The following is a 16,618-nucleotide window of genomic DNA, read 5'->3' as shown; positions in this document are numbered from 1 at the left end:
TTCTGTAGAAAAAGCTGGAGGAACTCATTAGCATAACTCATCAGCATATGTCACGCCCCTTGACATCACTGGAAATGTTTCATTACCATAACTGATTTGCATATGCCACACACCCTGGCATCACCTATCCTGGCTGTTTTGGACCAATGCTGGCCATTCAGGGCCAAAATTGGGCCCAAAATGACAAAGGGGCTGAAAATGGCCGAAAAGGGGCCCCAAATGGTCAGGATCAGGCTGCTGCTGAGCAGGAGAGTGATCCACCACCCGTCAGAGGCCCAGGCCAGGCCATTTTCCCCTCAATCCAGGACGAAACAGGCCCAAAATGGCTGAGTCAGGTGGGTGGGGCCACCTGACACGTGACCTCTTTGGGGAACTGCCAGAACTGTGTTCCTGCGCGTTCCCCCTCAAAATGAGCCCTGGGTGTATGTCATATTTGATACAGCATCTTAGTTTTCTGGTAATTGAACAATTGCCTCTTGCTTTCCATGTTCCTCTTGCTTTCCATCTTTAAATCAAGGGAATATAAACCTTCCCTATTTTCTTTCAGGCTGCTTTTTATTCTTTGTGTCAGAGAAATTATTTTTGGTAAAACCTGTGAAACTAATTTTGATCTTTTTATTTATTTTTATTTAGAGATTTATACCTCGCTTGTCTCCCTAATGGGGAAACCAGTCCCTTTAAGAAAGTACATCTTCCCCAGGCTCGATATTTCCCTCAAATTCTTTTGATAGAGCATCTCTTTCTTGTTGCCAGCTCTTTTTCTATTCTGAAACAAATACACTCTACAATAATTTGCTTATTTTTGATACCACCTTGCTGTTTGTTTTTTCCTTAAACCTTTTGAAACCTTTGCTTTTGGACTTCTCATTTAGCTCCTCCTTATATTATCTTAAACTTGTACCCCAGGAGGGCTCTGGTCACAATCAGGTCCCCCAATCCCACGGACAGGCTGTCAGAGGCCTAGCAGTTACCTTATGGCTTCTGCTTGTCGTGTGCGCGCAGAGCATGCATGCGCTCCCAGCCCATGATGATGTCACTTCTGAGAAGTGATGTCATCATGCAGGTCATGTGCTGCCCTGGAAGCACTCCTGTGCTCCCCAGGGGGCTGAATCGGGCTGCTGCGGAACACGAGAGTGCTCCTGCCCTCCACATAAGCCCAAATTCAGGCCAAATCAGGCATGAAGTAGCCTGATTCCAGCTGAATCTGGCCTGAATTCAGCCACTGTGGTGCACAGGAGTGCGCTGCACTGCCCAGGAGCATGCTCTGGTAGGCACATCCCCCCCACTGGCCAGGTAAGCAGGGGCAGGGGGAAGGTGAGAGCCGAGGATCCTCAACCCCCAGCAGGAGACTGGCATCCCCACTTCTCATCCCCACGCAGACATAGATTCACTCAGGCATTTCCATACGGCTTGCTTGACTTAGATAAATTAATTTCTCGTATACACAAATTGATCCAAGTGCGCACACAAGCTTGCCTGACTTAGACAGAATTGGGCTTTCAGGCCACTACACAACTTGCCTGATTCAGCCAGAGCCATTTCTCTGAGAAACATACTGACTCACACACACACACACAAACACAGTTTCATTGAACTTGAATAAATACTTCCTCTCAGAAATATACAGACAGTTCAGGCTCCACATAGGTTGCCTGACTTAACCTCTTTCTAAGATAAACAAAGGGTGACTGAAGAACTTTTTTTCAGCACAGTAACTAAAAATTGCCGTTCACTCCTCTCCCAGTGTACAGTTACCCTCGAATAACAGCATACTCAGAGTCAAGCTAGAAGTGATGAAATGTAGGCTTCTGAGGAAAGAAGGGTAGGGGCTGGATGGATGAATGAGGGCCAAGCTAGAAGTGATGAATTACACTTGAATGGCAAGTGAACAGACTCACATGTTTTCCTCCTTATTCACTGGTGCTCCACTTTTGCTCCACTCAAGTGTCGTGCAAGTGGAGTGCTAGTGAATAGGGAGGAACACATGTGAGTCTATTGTCGAAGGCTTTCACGGCCGGAGAACGATGGTTGTTGTGGGTTTTCCGGGCTGTATTGCCGTGGTCTTGGCTTTGTAGTTCCTGACGTTTCGCCAGCAGCTGTGGAAAGCTCTGTCTTTTGGTGCTACACCTCTGAAGATGCCAGCCACAGCTGCTGGCGAAACGTCAGGAACTACAATGCCAAGACCACGGCAATACAGCCCGGAAAACCCACAACAACCAACATGTGAGTCTGTTCACTTGCCATTCAAGTGTAATTCATCACTTATAGCTTGGCCCTCATTCATCCATCCAGCCTCCATCCTTTCCTCAGAAGCCTACATTTAAACTCACAACAATTAAAAAAAAAACCACATTAGCAAGCAGAAATAAAGTACTCATACTTAAAGTACTCATGCAAAACATTACACACTCCCTTGCATCAATTACACTCTTCTGATCATTTCCTTTTGGTTTTTTCCCCACCCACAGTTTTATGTCAGGTATCCAGCAGAGCCCATGACTTTGTTATAGTGATTTCCACTTTATAGAACAGGCTCCCTGAGGAAGTAAGGGTCCATCATTTGTGGAGGTATGCAGAAGGTACTGTAAAACTGTTTTATTTACCTGGATATTTGGGAATTGAGCTGTAGATGTTTCACAGGTTTTCTTATAAATGGTTTTTATTGATCGTTCTAGGTTTCAAGTAAATGCATTTTAAGTCACCTTGAGCAATAAGGAAAGGTGGAATATAAACCTTTTAATAAACATAACAAGAAAGTAGAAAGTGCAAGACCAAGCTAGGGGCAGTGGTAACCTTAAAATTCTGTGGTGAAAATGTCGATAAGGGTAACATTTCCAGCTTTATTTTGTATACAGTAATTGTGACAAAAACCTCTTTATTCTATCTATCCAGTTGGAAATACCTCAGTAGCAGAAGATCAACAAATATTATTTGCCTTTTCCTGTTTGTTTCAGCCATTCAAAATAAACAAAGGCAATAACTAATATTTTATTATAAGAACACAGTGCTTTTCACATTGGCATATGGCTTCTGGCTTTGTGATGAAACCATACAATTTAATGACACTGTCAAAGGTAACACTCACTTGAGCATCTCTGTCGTGGACCAGACCAGCAGAGCAGAGAGACACAGAGGACTCTTCTGAGGAAGAGGCAGCTGGTGAACCTGACCCAGATCCACAGCCAGTGGCAAAGGCACTGCAGGAGGAGGCAGTCTCTGAAGGACCAGACGTGGATCCACAGCCAGGTCCCAGCACATTGGTCCCTCAGCTTCCCTGGGCCAGCAACAGACAGCCAGGCACCAGCCAGCAATCCCCCTCAGCTTCCCAGCCCTGGACTGGCAACAGAGAACCAGTCAGCTCCCCCCCCCCATTACCAGAGCCTTGGGAGCGCCATCAGAGGAGGGCAAGGAAAGCCCTCAAAGCCAGAAGGCGCAGTGCCAGGCTAGCAGCACAGCACTGGCCCAGCATCAACAGTGATGATGAGTGCTTGCAGGAGCAAGACTGAGACAGCTGGCAGGTGCATGATATAGCACAAGTGGCTGAGCAGTGTGAGGCTTAAAAGCAGCAGAGAAAGGAGTGGCTGTGTGGAAGTAATGCATCTGCTTACTACTGACCTTGCTGCTTGTGTTTGGAACTGATTCCCTCATCTCTGACCTCAGCCTGTTATTGTGGACTTGATTCTGGAATACCCCCTTTGGACTCAAAGCTGTGAGTGCTGTCTAACCTATGCTTGAACCTTGGAACTGTGATTTGTCCTGCTCTAACAATTTGTGCAGGGCCGAATCTACGGTTGCCAGCGCCCAGGGCAACTGTAGTCAGGCTCTATAGTCAGGGCAACTGTAGTCAGGCATGCATGCGCTCCTGGCGCTGCGTGATGACATCACTCCCGTGACGTCATCACGCTGGGGCACCCCCCCCGCCCCCGCAGCAAGCTGGCTGTCCCGGCACACTGCGGAGCTGGCGGCCGGCTTGCCACGCGCCCCTTGTCCTGGGGAAAGGCTAACCGCACGGGCAGCCTCCAAGCCACTCGCGCTGCCTTTTACCTTTCCCCAGGACAAGGGGCGGCCGGCTTGCCATGCACCCCTTGTCCTGGGGAAAGGCGAATGGCGCGGGCAGCCTCCAAGCCACTCGCGCTGCCTTTTGCCTTTCCCCAGGACAAGGGGCGGCTGGCTTGCCGCGCGCCCTTTGTCCTGGGGAAAGGCGAACGGTGCGGGTGGCTTTCCAGCCACCCATGCTGCCTTTTGCCTTTCCCCAGGACAAGGGGTGCACAGCAAGCTGGCTGCCCCTTGTCCTGGGGAAAGGCAAAAGGCAGCGTGGGTGGCTGGGAGGCCTCCCGCGCCATTCGCCTTTCCCCAGGCGCGCTCTCGGGGCTGGCAGCGCGTTCCTGGGGCTGGCAACTGCGTCCGGCGCCCCCTCTTTGACGGCGCCGGGGGCAGACTACCCCCCTGCCGCCCCCCCCCATCCGTCGATCTGGCCCTGCCTGTGCGAGTCTGTAATTGGGACAATCTTGTTATCTTAATGCCTTTCTCCATTGCTTGAAGTTAGCCCTAATAAACAAATTAGCAGATTAAACTTGGATAGAGATCTTACTATTTTTTTAAAAAAAAAATGTTTTCCCCAATTTTAAATGTCATCTAATATTTTCTGGAAAAGTCAATAAGGCTAGGAAAAGTAGCATTATTGCTACTTTTTTGTGGTAGCAAAAGAGGTGGAGAGTGTAAGTGAACTCTTTAAAGAAAGTCATACCACTGATGAATTTGAGTCTAAACTCAAAGACTTAGATAAGTCAGTGAAGGATATTGAATGCAAACTTAAAGAGAGCAAAATTAAGAAATTTAAGAGGGGCAGTAATCATTATGCCATGGGCCGTATTCATACCTGATGGGATCAATCCGACACAGGCAGAAAGAGGCAGATCACTTGGGTTCGTCCCTTGGAAACTTTGTCAGACCTTGAAACCACGGAGCCTTCTGACTGCGAGAACTCAGGTGATAAGGGTCATTGTTCCAAATAACTCCACAACAGAACGATTCAGAATAGTGGACAGAAGTCTTTTTTAGGCAAGGGCAAAGGTCCAAGTCATCCCTACGACAAAGGCAGATGGAGGATTTAGTTTTTAACCTTTCCTCCCGTCCTCTCAGTGAATGTGAATGGTACCTTTTAAAGGTCTGAGCTTTGTACCGACCCCCTGATATAAATCCTTCCAAACCCAGATAGACCTTTATAAATTGTATAGATCAATCAAATTGAAAAAATTCTTCCAAGATCATCCTACTACTCCTAGAGATGACAGTGGCATTAAAACCAAATCCACATTTGCTCCAAATATATCCAATCCTAGGATCGAAGCTTTTGAGTATATGGTGAATAAAGAAGTTACGTCCATTGAATGTCAAACCCACATGGTCTAATTTGTCTAAATCAGATAGAGATGTTTTGTGTAGCCTTGATGATGACCCCAATCTTACCATCAAACCTGCTGATAAGGGCGGGGGCATCGTCATCCTAGACTCCAACACCTATATTAACAAAGTGCATAGGCAGTTAAATGACAGAGTGAATTATGAACCTATTTCTCACTATCCTACTAGCAAAATTGCCTCATTGATAAAACTGGTCTTGGAAGAGGTTTTGTTAGCGGGGGAAATAAATGAGCGCATATATCATGCCTTGATTAATACCACCCCTAGAATTCCAGTTTTTTATGTTCTTTCCAAGATCCATAAAAACATCATCTCTCCCCCAGGAAGACTCATTGTTTTGGGGATTCATTCTATTTTGGAACCTTTGGCCACTTATTTAGATCATTTTCTCCAACCTTTTGTGATGTCAACCCTAGCTTATGTTTAAGACACGGGCAGTTTTATTCAATCGGTTGAGGGTTTACCTTTAACACAGGATCACATTCTTGTCACCATGGATGTATGTTTCCTTTACACCGCCATTCCCCTGGAAGGGGCTCATGCTGTTATTGAGAACACCTTACTGGCACATCCTTCCCAGAGACCATCCACACATTTTTTGTTACAATTAACAGATTTGGTTCTGGAGAAGAATTACTTTAGGTTCTTATCCCAGTTTTACCTCCAAACCAAAGGTGTTGCGATGGGCTGCACTATGGCACCGAGCATAGCTAACTTTTATATGTCACACCTTGAGCAGCAGTCTTATCTATGACCCTTCTCAAAATTCTTTTTATAAGAGGATCTTCAAATATTTTCGGTACATAGATGACGTGTTCCCGATTTTTGAAGGAACAGACTGTATACAATCGTTTGGGGAGTGGCTTAATAAGGTTGATCAGAGCATACAATACACATGGCAGTTTAATTGGAATCAGGTAAACTTTTTAGACATTGGGATCTATAGAAACATCCATGACACCATAAGTGTGAGGCCATTTGAAAAACCAATGGACCGTAATTCATATTTATAATACGGGTCCTTTCACCCGAAACATCTAAAAGATAACATCCCCTATGGTCAGTTTTTGAGACTGAAGAGAAACTCTTCAGAACCTAATGACTATAGGAGGGAAGTGTCCTTTATGGGTAGATCCTTTGTGAATAGAGGCTACCCATCTAGTATCAATACAGCCATAGACAGAGCAGAAGGAGTATCCAGAGAGGACTTCTTCATCCCTAAACCTAGACAACCTGTAGACTGATTAAGGTGGGTTTTGGACTTTACACCTTTATCCAATAAAATCACAAACAAAATTATTCCTAAATTTTGGTTCTTGGTTCAGGGCATCCCCAATTGCTGTATGCCTCCCACTATAGGTTTAAGAAAAACTAGGAATTTAAAGGACTTAATAGTTCACTCTAATCAATTGAGAGGTGGAATAAATAATCAATTTACCACCGGCCACTAATTTTGTGGACATTGTAAAGTATGCCTTTATCTCTATCTGGCAACACCATTATTTTAAAGACAGGATGTTCTATTATTTAAAAAAAAATCCACCTGCCCGACTGCCAGGGTAATTATCACAGAGACGTAATTATCTGTGAATGTGATCTTCTGTACATACAGGCAGTACCATTCACCCTCTGAAGGTTAGGATCTTGGAACACATCTCCAGAATAAAAAATAAAATAAAGGAGGCTCTACTTACTGAACGTTTTCTCTCACACCATAGGGATGAGAAAGCCTTTTGTTTTTTCAGTATTGTTTGTAGCTATGCAGGGCTCCTTGGAGACTAAACACCGCATCTTGTTACAAAAAGAAGCCATGGATTCATTCTTTGAATTCCATGATGCCAAATGGTCTGAATAGTGTAATGGATCTATCTTGCTTTCTGTAAATGTTTGTTCTGTTCAGCTTACACTGCGTGCTTGATAACAGTCTCTTTGGAATAACCTCATATAATGAATGACAGTTTGGAGGTAACAAATAATGTGATCATGTCTCTTTAATTCTGTTCTCCCTCTAAGTGCCATTTGAGTTATAAGCTTTTCTCTAGAGAGTCTGTTTGCACACGGCTTGGTCTTTTGGTGTGCCGGGACAAACACACAAGAGCTTCCAAGTGTGTCTGGGGGTGAGTTTATTGATATTACAGTGTAAATAATTTGATACATTTTATTGCATGAATGTTTTATTTATTGCATGAATTCTTTATTGTGGTATAATGTATTCTCAGATTTCTGGTGGAACAGACGGAGGACCCCGATGAAATTATTATTGATGAAACTAGCTTAATCAGCTGGCCTCTTGTCGGGTTCTTAACAGGACTTGTTCCTGATATTTTTGGATCCACCTACATGAAAGAAAAAGAAAAGAATATGCATTATTGAATGACTGCTCAAAGCGGTCTTATACTTACCTGTTGGATTCATATATTCCTCTGAGAGCACCTTGTGTCCACGCACCTACAAGAGAACAAAAACAAGTATTAATTTAGGGTATGGATGGACAATTATGTTTGGACTTCCTAGCCGTTGCTTGCACTAAAGAAGATTCTTAGATAGAAATATATTTTTGTATTAGGATATTATCTGTTTATTGTTGGAAATTACTATTTACTGTTACTATTTATTATACTGTATTTTGCACTTGAACACTTTACACTTATAATTATATAAAAATTATATAAAAATCATTTATATACAAAGCTTCTATATTTCTTCCCCTGGACTTTGGGTTCCCATTTTGGTTACAGGAAAAGTAGAAGGCAGTAGGAAAAGAGGAAGACCTAAAATGAGATGGCTTGACTTAATAAAAGATGGCACATCCTCCAGTTTGCAAGATCTGAGCAAGTCTGTTAATGATAGGATGTTTTGGAGGTCTTTCATTCATAGGGTCACCATAGGTTGGAGGCAACTTGATGGCACATAACACACACAATATTATCTTGGCACTAAACACAGTTCTTAACGGGTTTTTAAAGTGATCTGCATGGTTGGCTTGCTGCCTCAGGAAATGGCCTGAATATATCTGCACCAGAATAATAAAGTTAAGGGAACATACTAGGCCCAGTGAAATAGATTTTAAGTTCCATTGAAAAGAGTATAAATTAAGGTCACAATTAATGTTGGAAAGTAAGTAGGAGTCTTATGGAAACAGTTTTTTCCAGTGTAAACTTTCATAAACTAGAACTCATTTCAGATACAATGAATGGATCTTCACTGTGCAGTCACTTAGGTAGTATGGAAAAAAACCAGCAATAGGGTCAAAGGCCCATGGAATGCAGGACTTACAGGGTGAAATGTAAGTATATAAAATTCAGATCCGATCAAGAAACATACAGAGATCATTGACCAGTTGTACTTGCAGTGGCTGAGGAGTCACAAGTTTTACTAAAACAGTTAATACTCTAGGAATTACAATTTATCTCCATGCTACAGAGATCAGTTCCCCTGGAGAAAATGGCTGTTTTAGAGGATGTATCCTTTGGCATTATAGGGACTGAGGTCCCTTTCCTAAACCACACCCCCAGATCTCCAGGAATTTACCAACCCAGAGGCAACAACCCAACTTACAACCAAAAACAAAACTACACAAACCAATAAACAACAAAGCAACAGCATGACTGCAGCGGCAAGACTTTTGTATGTGCAGAAATGGAAGACACAAGAAATACCAACTGTAGAAGACTGGATTTATAAATGTACATGGCGGAAATGGACAAAATGACAAGGAAACTCAAAGATCTTGACCTAGGGCAATATATTGTTGACTGGGGGAAATTGAAACAATTTTTGGAAAAAAAATGGGATGTAAAAGGAGAACTGTGGCAGTTTGAGAATTTTTAAAGAACAATGTTGGAAAGGGGAGAGAGAAGGGATCTTACCATTTAGAGGGAATGTAATTACAATCTAAGCTAGTATAATATTTAGGGGAACTTTACATAGAATATATGGGATAATGAGACTGGTTAAATAGATATATTATTACTGTATATGTATATTATTACTACTATATATCATAGGTATGTTATATACAATATAAAACGATGGGTTAATGGATCAGATTTAATAGAATATCAGGTTGCTGTGTTATACTATGTTGTGTGCTGTGTTACATTGGTGGCATAGCATACAATATATGTTTTATAATATATACTATATTGATAGTATATTTGACAGAGTATATGTTTAAAAGAAATAGAACATGTTTAAAGTAAGAGACACTGTGATCCTTGCTATATACTAAGCTATATGGTTATGCTTTATTGACACGATAAATATTATATGGATAGTATGCTTGATAGAGTCTATGTAAAAGAATCAGAACGTGCTTAGAGTAAGAGTTATTATGATTTATAGAGGGTAGGAAAATGTAAATGAAATAGATTTAAGCAATAAGAAGGGTTAAGGGTTGGAAAGCTGTTGGAAGTCAATAGGGAGGGGGGAGGAAAAGGGTGGGGGATAGAGGGGGGGAAATGGGATTATATGTGTTAAATTTGAAAATTCTTTTCTTTTTTTCCACTCACCAATAAAATTTTATTAAAAAAAACAAAGCAACAGCAGACTACATCATGTACTTGTATGCTATCTCCTACAAAGGACTGGGCTATGAAACATGGGTGTTTATACTCTTTGGCCCATGGACTCATGCCTCTTGGCTACTCCCAAGATGAATTGGGGGAAGAGGGAGCAGGATTGGGGGGAGAGGGAGCAAGATGGTGCAGCCAAATTGGCTAGGGTTCCCAGGTGCCTGCCGTTGGCGGGCAAACTCCCAGGGATTTGCCTCCTCATCCACCAATTGCCCAGTGATTGGTAGGAGGGAACTCATTCCTGGAGGTTGCTCACCACTTGCAGGCACCTCAGGAGCATGCACTGTGGTGATGTCACTTCTGGATGTGATGCCATTGTGCAGCCCGTGGGAGTGTTTCCATGCTTTCTTTGGGGCTGATTTGGGCCCCAAACGAGCTGAATTGGGCCCATGCAGACAGCAGGAGCACTTGCATGGCCGGTGTGATGACATCTGTGACAGACTCAGCTTCAGAGGCTGAGATTTCCAGTCAGTGAGCTATGATTGACATGTTTCCTTCCCCCTCCCCATGTGGCTAGCCTGAAATGGCAGTTGGGGATGGAATGTTGGGGAAGCTGTCAGTTGGAGTTAGAGAATAAACAAGAGAGTGAAAGGGAGTTGGAGCCTGGATTTTGACCAGAGAGGGTCAACCAGAGAATCCTCTGTGAAAGGAAGCAATGTTTGTGAAACACTTTTAGTCCTAGGACTAAAGTGGGGGAAACCAGCACTAACTCCTACTTAGACTCAAGAGATCTGGGAATTATAGAGGTCCAAGGAAGTGGGTAGAGAGGAGTATCCCCTTCAGTGCCCTTCAGTGCCCTAATCACATTCTATCCCCACATTCAGTGGGGATCTGAAGTGGCTTACATCATTTTCCTCGCTTTTGTTTTATCTTTACAACAACCCTGTAATGTAAATTAAGCTGAAAATGTATGGATGGCCCAAGGTCATCCAGTATGTTTCCATGGCAGAATGGGGACTTGAACCTTGGTCTCCCAGATTCTGCTTTGATACTCTAGCTGCTAGAGTAGCTAGAGTATCTCTCTCTCACACACACTATGACTATGTTTAGTCACAATTATGGGACTTTGAAAAGATGGCGTATTTGCCACACTTTAAAATAATGTGAAAATTGACTATGCACTTAACGTAAAAAATAGAGCTGATAGTGCTAGATCATTGCCTTCCATCTCCAATACACACATTCAGTAGTTACTGCAAGCAGGCACACACAGACATCAAATGTGTGGTCTAGTTGATAGTCTTGAGATTTCAACCTACCACCTTGAGGATCTCTAAAGGAACTATAAAATGTGAGGCTACAGGACCAATGCCCAAGACCTGATAATCCTAGCTACTGGCAGTGCCTCTAGCTGGTAAAGATTGTAAGATATGATATTCCATAATACTCCCCCCCCAAACACACACACACAATTGGTAGTTATTGGTAGAGGATATGTCACCATATAATCTATATGCATACATTCAGAATTTTTGACATTTACTTATTTACATTATTTGTAGTCCGCCTTTCTTACTTAGACTCTAAGATGATTACACAATATGATTCAATGCAATCAATACAATGATACATCTAATAAGCAATGGAATAGGATTAGGAGTTGTAGAAATTTGAAATGGAGTTGTCATCTGAACAAAGTATAAACATACATTAAACAATTCGGAACATGGTATTACATTAATAGAAACAGTCTTTCATGATCTAAAGCCCTGAAAGGTTTTGTATGGGATAGCCTATTGGCCTTGAATTGAGTTTGGTAACTGATGAATAGTCAATGGAATGACTGCAGAATGGGGGTAATATGCATGGTCCTTCCAGTTGCTGATAACAACAAAGCTGCGGCATTCTGCACTAACTCCAACTGGAGTTTCCAAGTTCATTTTGAGGGGAGATCTATGTAGAATGCATGACTGTAGTCTAGTCTCAACATTACTGTGACATGGATCCAGGTGATCAGATTGGCCAAGTAAAGATAGGCCATTTTCCAGGCTAAACTAAGTTGGAAAAAAGCTTTTTGGGGGGCTGCATTAACTTGCTTTTTTGGCAGTAATGTTGGGTCCAGTATAACCCTCAAGCTTTTCATTAAGTCAGAAAGGGTCGGCAGAACCCCATCAAAAGTGGGAGGTATGATGTCATTTAAGATCTCAGACTTCCAAACTAACATTACTTCTGACTTCTTTGTTCTGTTTCAATTTGTTCACTTTCAGCCATTTAACCACAGCAGTCAGGCAGTGGCTCAAAATCAATATTGCATCACCAGGAGATTTGCATAGAGAGGTACAGAGCTGGGTTACGTCAGCATATTGATGACATTCAGTCCCAAATCTACGAATGATTTCTCCTAAAGCTTTTACATAAAGGTTGAATAACATGAAGAATATGATGGCATCCTGTGATACCCCACAGGACTCCTCCCACTCAGAAGATAAGTGATCCCCAACAGCAACCCCGTGAGTTCAATCCATGAGGAATTATTTAAACAAGTCCAAGGTATATCCCAATATCTACTTCTACCTCCAAGTATTACCAACAGGATGGCATGATCCATTGTATCAAAGGCTGCAAATATATCCAGTAGGAAGAACAAAGTAGCATGCCCTTTGTCTACGTTCAGAGGTCATCAACCAAAGTTCCCTGAGCCATCTCTATCCCTTAGCCAAGACTGAAAAGGGTGCAAAATAAATGAGAGTGGTGAAGAATTACTCACAATACATTTGTAATAGCGTTCTAGGTAATTTGCTACCTGTGTTTGGATTTTGCAAAGTTGAGTCTTTTATGTTTTAGATGGTCTTTGAAAATAGGTGTGTATTTATTGCTACATGATATAAGGCACAGTTTGAATTTATTATTATTTTGAAATAATGAAAAGTATTCCGATTGGCTTAAATTTCTATAACTACTGCTGTAAAAAATCTACAAATAATTTATTATCTTTAGCAGCATGAGATTTTCTTAAAGGATATACTATATGATTAATACAGAAATGATGGCAAAGCATAAGATAAATATAAGGCTTCATGATCTTATATGGCTCATAATATTTCATATGTTTTCTCACCAGGAAAGAAACTGCTATGACTTTTAATTATTTTATGTTTTAGTCAAATGTTTATTTACTGATTTGGCTTTAGTGTTTTACTTGCTAAGTAGCATATTGAATCCATTTTATATTCATGTGGGTGCCATATGTTTTTAATATGAATTCCACAATTGTTCTGATCATTCTGTTTTGCCATTTAAATATATGGTCATGTTACAGAATATTTCATATACAGTAGATCTTTTTACCATTTTACGATTGTGAGAGTGATGACAATAGGATATAAACTTATCAAATGTGTATTTTACTATGAAACAGGATAAGCTTTATGCTTAAGTAACAATATGTGTGGCAACAATTATCATATTTCATCTCTGTGAATATCTCAAAGAAACCAATGTACATAATGTTAGATTATTAATGCAACAGGGATTAGTCTGAGCCACTGAAGAAGAAAATAAAACAAAAATGAGAGGAAAGCCCTAATAGATTATAAATAGAATATAAGTAAACAACCAAATGGCTTGATATTATCTGTATTCGATCTTTCTGGTTGTTTCATTTCTGTACAGGTGAGGTTTATCTTGTGTCAATTTGTGTCAAATAGGGCTTTTGTGTAGCAAAGGCAAATGAGATACGTATACGGCAAAATCAGGAGTTTTTGTTGCTCAGACCACCAAGAAAACCCAAACCAGAGATGTTCACCTGAGCCATTCTTACCTATTATTGCAAAAATGGTTCATTTGCTGGTTTGGGTCTTGCAGTTCCTTTTTGGGACTTAGCTGGTGTGTCATACCCTCAGAATTTCCACCTTACATCCTGCGGGTCCTCAATTTAAAGCCCCTCGTGCACTTGCGTTCTGAGTGTTTTTAGCATATGTACAGTCTTCATTTTTTTCTGCCTTGTCTAAGATGCAGTTTCTTTCTGTTTTATGCCTCTTTCAGGTATCAAATCCACACAGGACTTCAACATTCTGTTATAAGGCCTACCCAGCCTAACTGTTTACCTTTGGATAATGCAACACTACCTCAGAAGCTGAAAGAAGCTGGCTACTCAACCCACATGGTTGGCAAATGGCACTTGGGCTTTTACCGCAAAGAATGCATGCCAACCCAGCGAGGGTTTGATAGTTTTTTTGGCTCTCTTTTGGGCAGTGGTGATTATTATACTCATTACAAATGTGATAGTCCTCGAATGTGTGGCTATGACTTGTATGAGAATGACAATGCTGCTTGGGATCATGATAATGGCATGTACTCAACACAGATGTACACACAGAGAGTGCAACAAATCTTGGCCTCCCACAGCCCCAAAACCCCTATATTTTTATATATTGCGTACCAAGCTGTCCACTCACCGCTTCAAGCACCAGGCAAATATTATGAACGATACAGGTCAATAAATAATATAAACCGGCGCAGGTATGCAGCTATGCTTGCTTGCTTGGATGAAGCTATCTACAATGTGACCTTTGCATTGAAGAAATATGGTTATTATAACAACAGTGTTATCATCTACTCTTCAGACAATGGGGGGCAACCAACAGCTGGTGGAAATAACTGGCCTCTCAGAGGAAGCAAAGGGAGTTACTGGGAAGGAGGGATCCGAGCAGTTGGCTTTGTGCATAGCCCTCTACTCAAAAACAAAGGGAGTGTGTGCAAGGAACTTATCCATATAACAGACTGGTTTCCTACTTTGATCACGTTAGCAGAAGGACAGATTGATGAAGACACCCAACTGGATGGCTACGATGTGTGGGAGACCATTAGTGAAGGCAGACGGTCTCCAAGAGTGGATATTTTACACAACATTGACCCTATCTATACTAAAGCCAAAAATGGTTCATGGGCAGCTGGCTTTGGGATATGGAACACAGCAGTTCAGTCAGCCATCCGAGTGAACCACTGGAAACTACTGACAGGCAATCCAGGATACAGTGACTGGGTCCCTCCTCAGTCATTTAGTAATGTAGGCCCCAGTCGCTGGCACAATGAAAGGGTTTCATGGACAGCTGGTAAAACGGTGTGGCTGTTCAACATAACTGCTGACCCATATGAGCGAGTGGACCTTTCCAGTAAGTATCCAGAGGTAGTAAAACAGCTGTTGCGGAGGCTTTCACAATTCAATAAAACTGCTGTGCCTGTTCGATACCCACCAAAAGACCCAAGGAGTAACCCAAATTTTAATGGGGGAGTTTGGGGCCCTTGGTTCAAGGAGGAAGAAAGGAAGAAGAAATCAAACAAATACAAGGCAGAAAATAAACTGAAGCAAAATAAAACCAAGAAGAAATCTAATAGGAAAAAAGGGCATTCCGTTGATTGCCTTGTGAGTGGATAGTTTCAGCTGCTGTTTTATGCTGCAATCCTAAACATAGCTGCAAGAAAAGAGCCTACAAAAAAAATCAGTGGGAGCTTTTCCAGGTAAATGTGTTTAGGCTCAGGGTGCCATTACTAAATTAAAGTCACCTTGTCTCCAATAAATTTCCCCTTAGGTTTCACCCCAATTGAAATGTCACTTTTATTTCAATGCCATTTTTATTTGGCCTTCAGTTGTGGTGCCAAAAACATACATGATGTGCTGTTAACATCACTACCTATCCTCTTCAATGCAAATGATGCTTCTCATCACGTGTCTGACTCCAAGCTCTAGTCTGTAGAACTCATGGTGATAAGATCATGTGCTGAGATTAACCTGATTATTTGAATGATATCAGAAAAATCTACTGGTAAGTGTTCAATTCAAGACAGATAAAAAGAAATCAATCACTCCATTAAAATAAGTTTGAATTGTCCCCTTTTCTTATTTTGATGAAGCATAGTCAATCATTAAACCACTGGAATAGACTGAATAGGTGGCAAAAAAAGCTGCTCTTAATTAAATTTTGCCTACCTTTTAACTAGAGAGGATTGTTTTACCTTTCCAAAATATGCCAAAGTATACTACTTTTTAAAAACCCTCTTTTACACACACATATACACACACACATGTCTTCTAGTGTGCAGTTATGATTTCAGAAAGATGTAGACTGCTATGTGTGCACAATCCCATTTCTTTACAAAAAATGTATTTCCACATGCAGTTGTGTGCAAAATTGTAGCCATTGAACAAGCATGCTGAGAGTAACTTTGGGCCCTCAGACAAGGATTCCTTCTGTCCTTCCCCTTCCCCCCCCCCCAAAAAAAAACACACAACAAAGCACAATCCAGCCCAAACACAAGAAAACAAATAGCACAAATTTGCTGTTAGCGAGCATAGGCTAATGACTGGTTGTCAGGCTGGGCCTTGATCCATCTGCCAGTGATACGGTGGTCATGGCAAAGGAGCAAAAGCTCAGGAGGATCCAGCTCCCTCATTTTTACTTGTAAGCAGGGCTTTTTTTCAGGGGGAACGCGGGAGAACGGAGTTCTGGAACCTCTTGAAAATACTCGGCAATAGTGCTTGAAAATAATATGATTTCAAAGAATCCCATGTGTTTCTTCCTCATTTTTCTCTTGAGAGTTCCACCATCTCTTTTCCCCCCAGAAAACCCTGCTTATTAAGTAGTAGGCAGAATGCCGGGGGCGGGAATCAGGGGAGGATG

The 16,618-nt window shown here is 41.8% G+C and overlaps 1 protein-coding gene across 1 annotated transcript in view; it reads left to right on the top strand.

The window, feature by feature from the left end:
• Positions 1–15,690, top strand: part of ARSJ (arylsulfatase family member J) — a 61,720-nt gene extending 46,030 nt beyond the window's left edge. The window contains exon 2 of the mRNA XM_054990144.1: positions 13,983–15,690. Coding sequence (XP_054846119.1) covers positions 13,983–15,375 — 1,393 coding nt within the window. The 3' untranslated portion in view covers positions 15,376–15,690. The remainder of the gene's footprint in view (positions 1–13,982) is intronic.
• The last annotated feature ends 928 nt before the right edge of the window (positions 15,691–16,618 follow it).

Source organism: Eublepharis macularius, chromosome 10 (assembly GCF_028583425.1).
Source record: "Eublepharis macularius isolate TG4126 chromosome 10, MPM_Emac_v1.0, whole genome shotgun sequence".
Taxonomy (NCBI): domain Eukaryota; kingdom Metazoa; phylum Chordata; class Lepidosauria; order Squamata; family Eublepharidae; genus Eublepharis; species Eublepharis macularius.
Note: the sequence above shows the minus strand (reverse complement) of the source record. Positions and strands in the feature narration are given on the sequence as shown.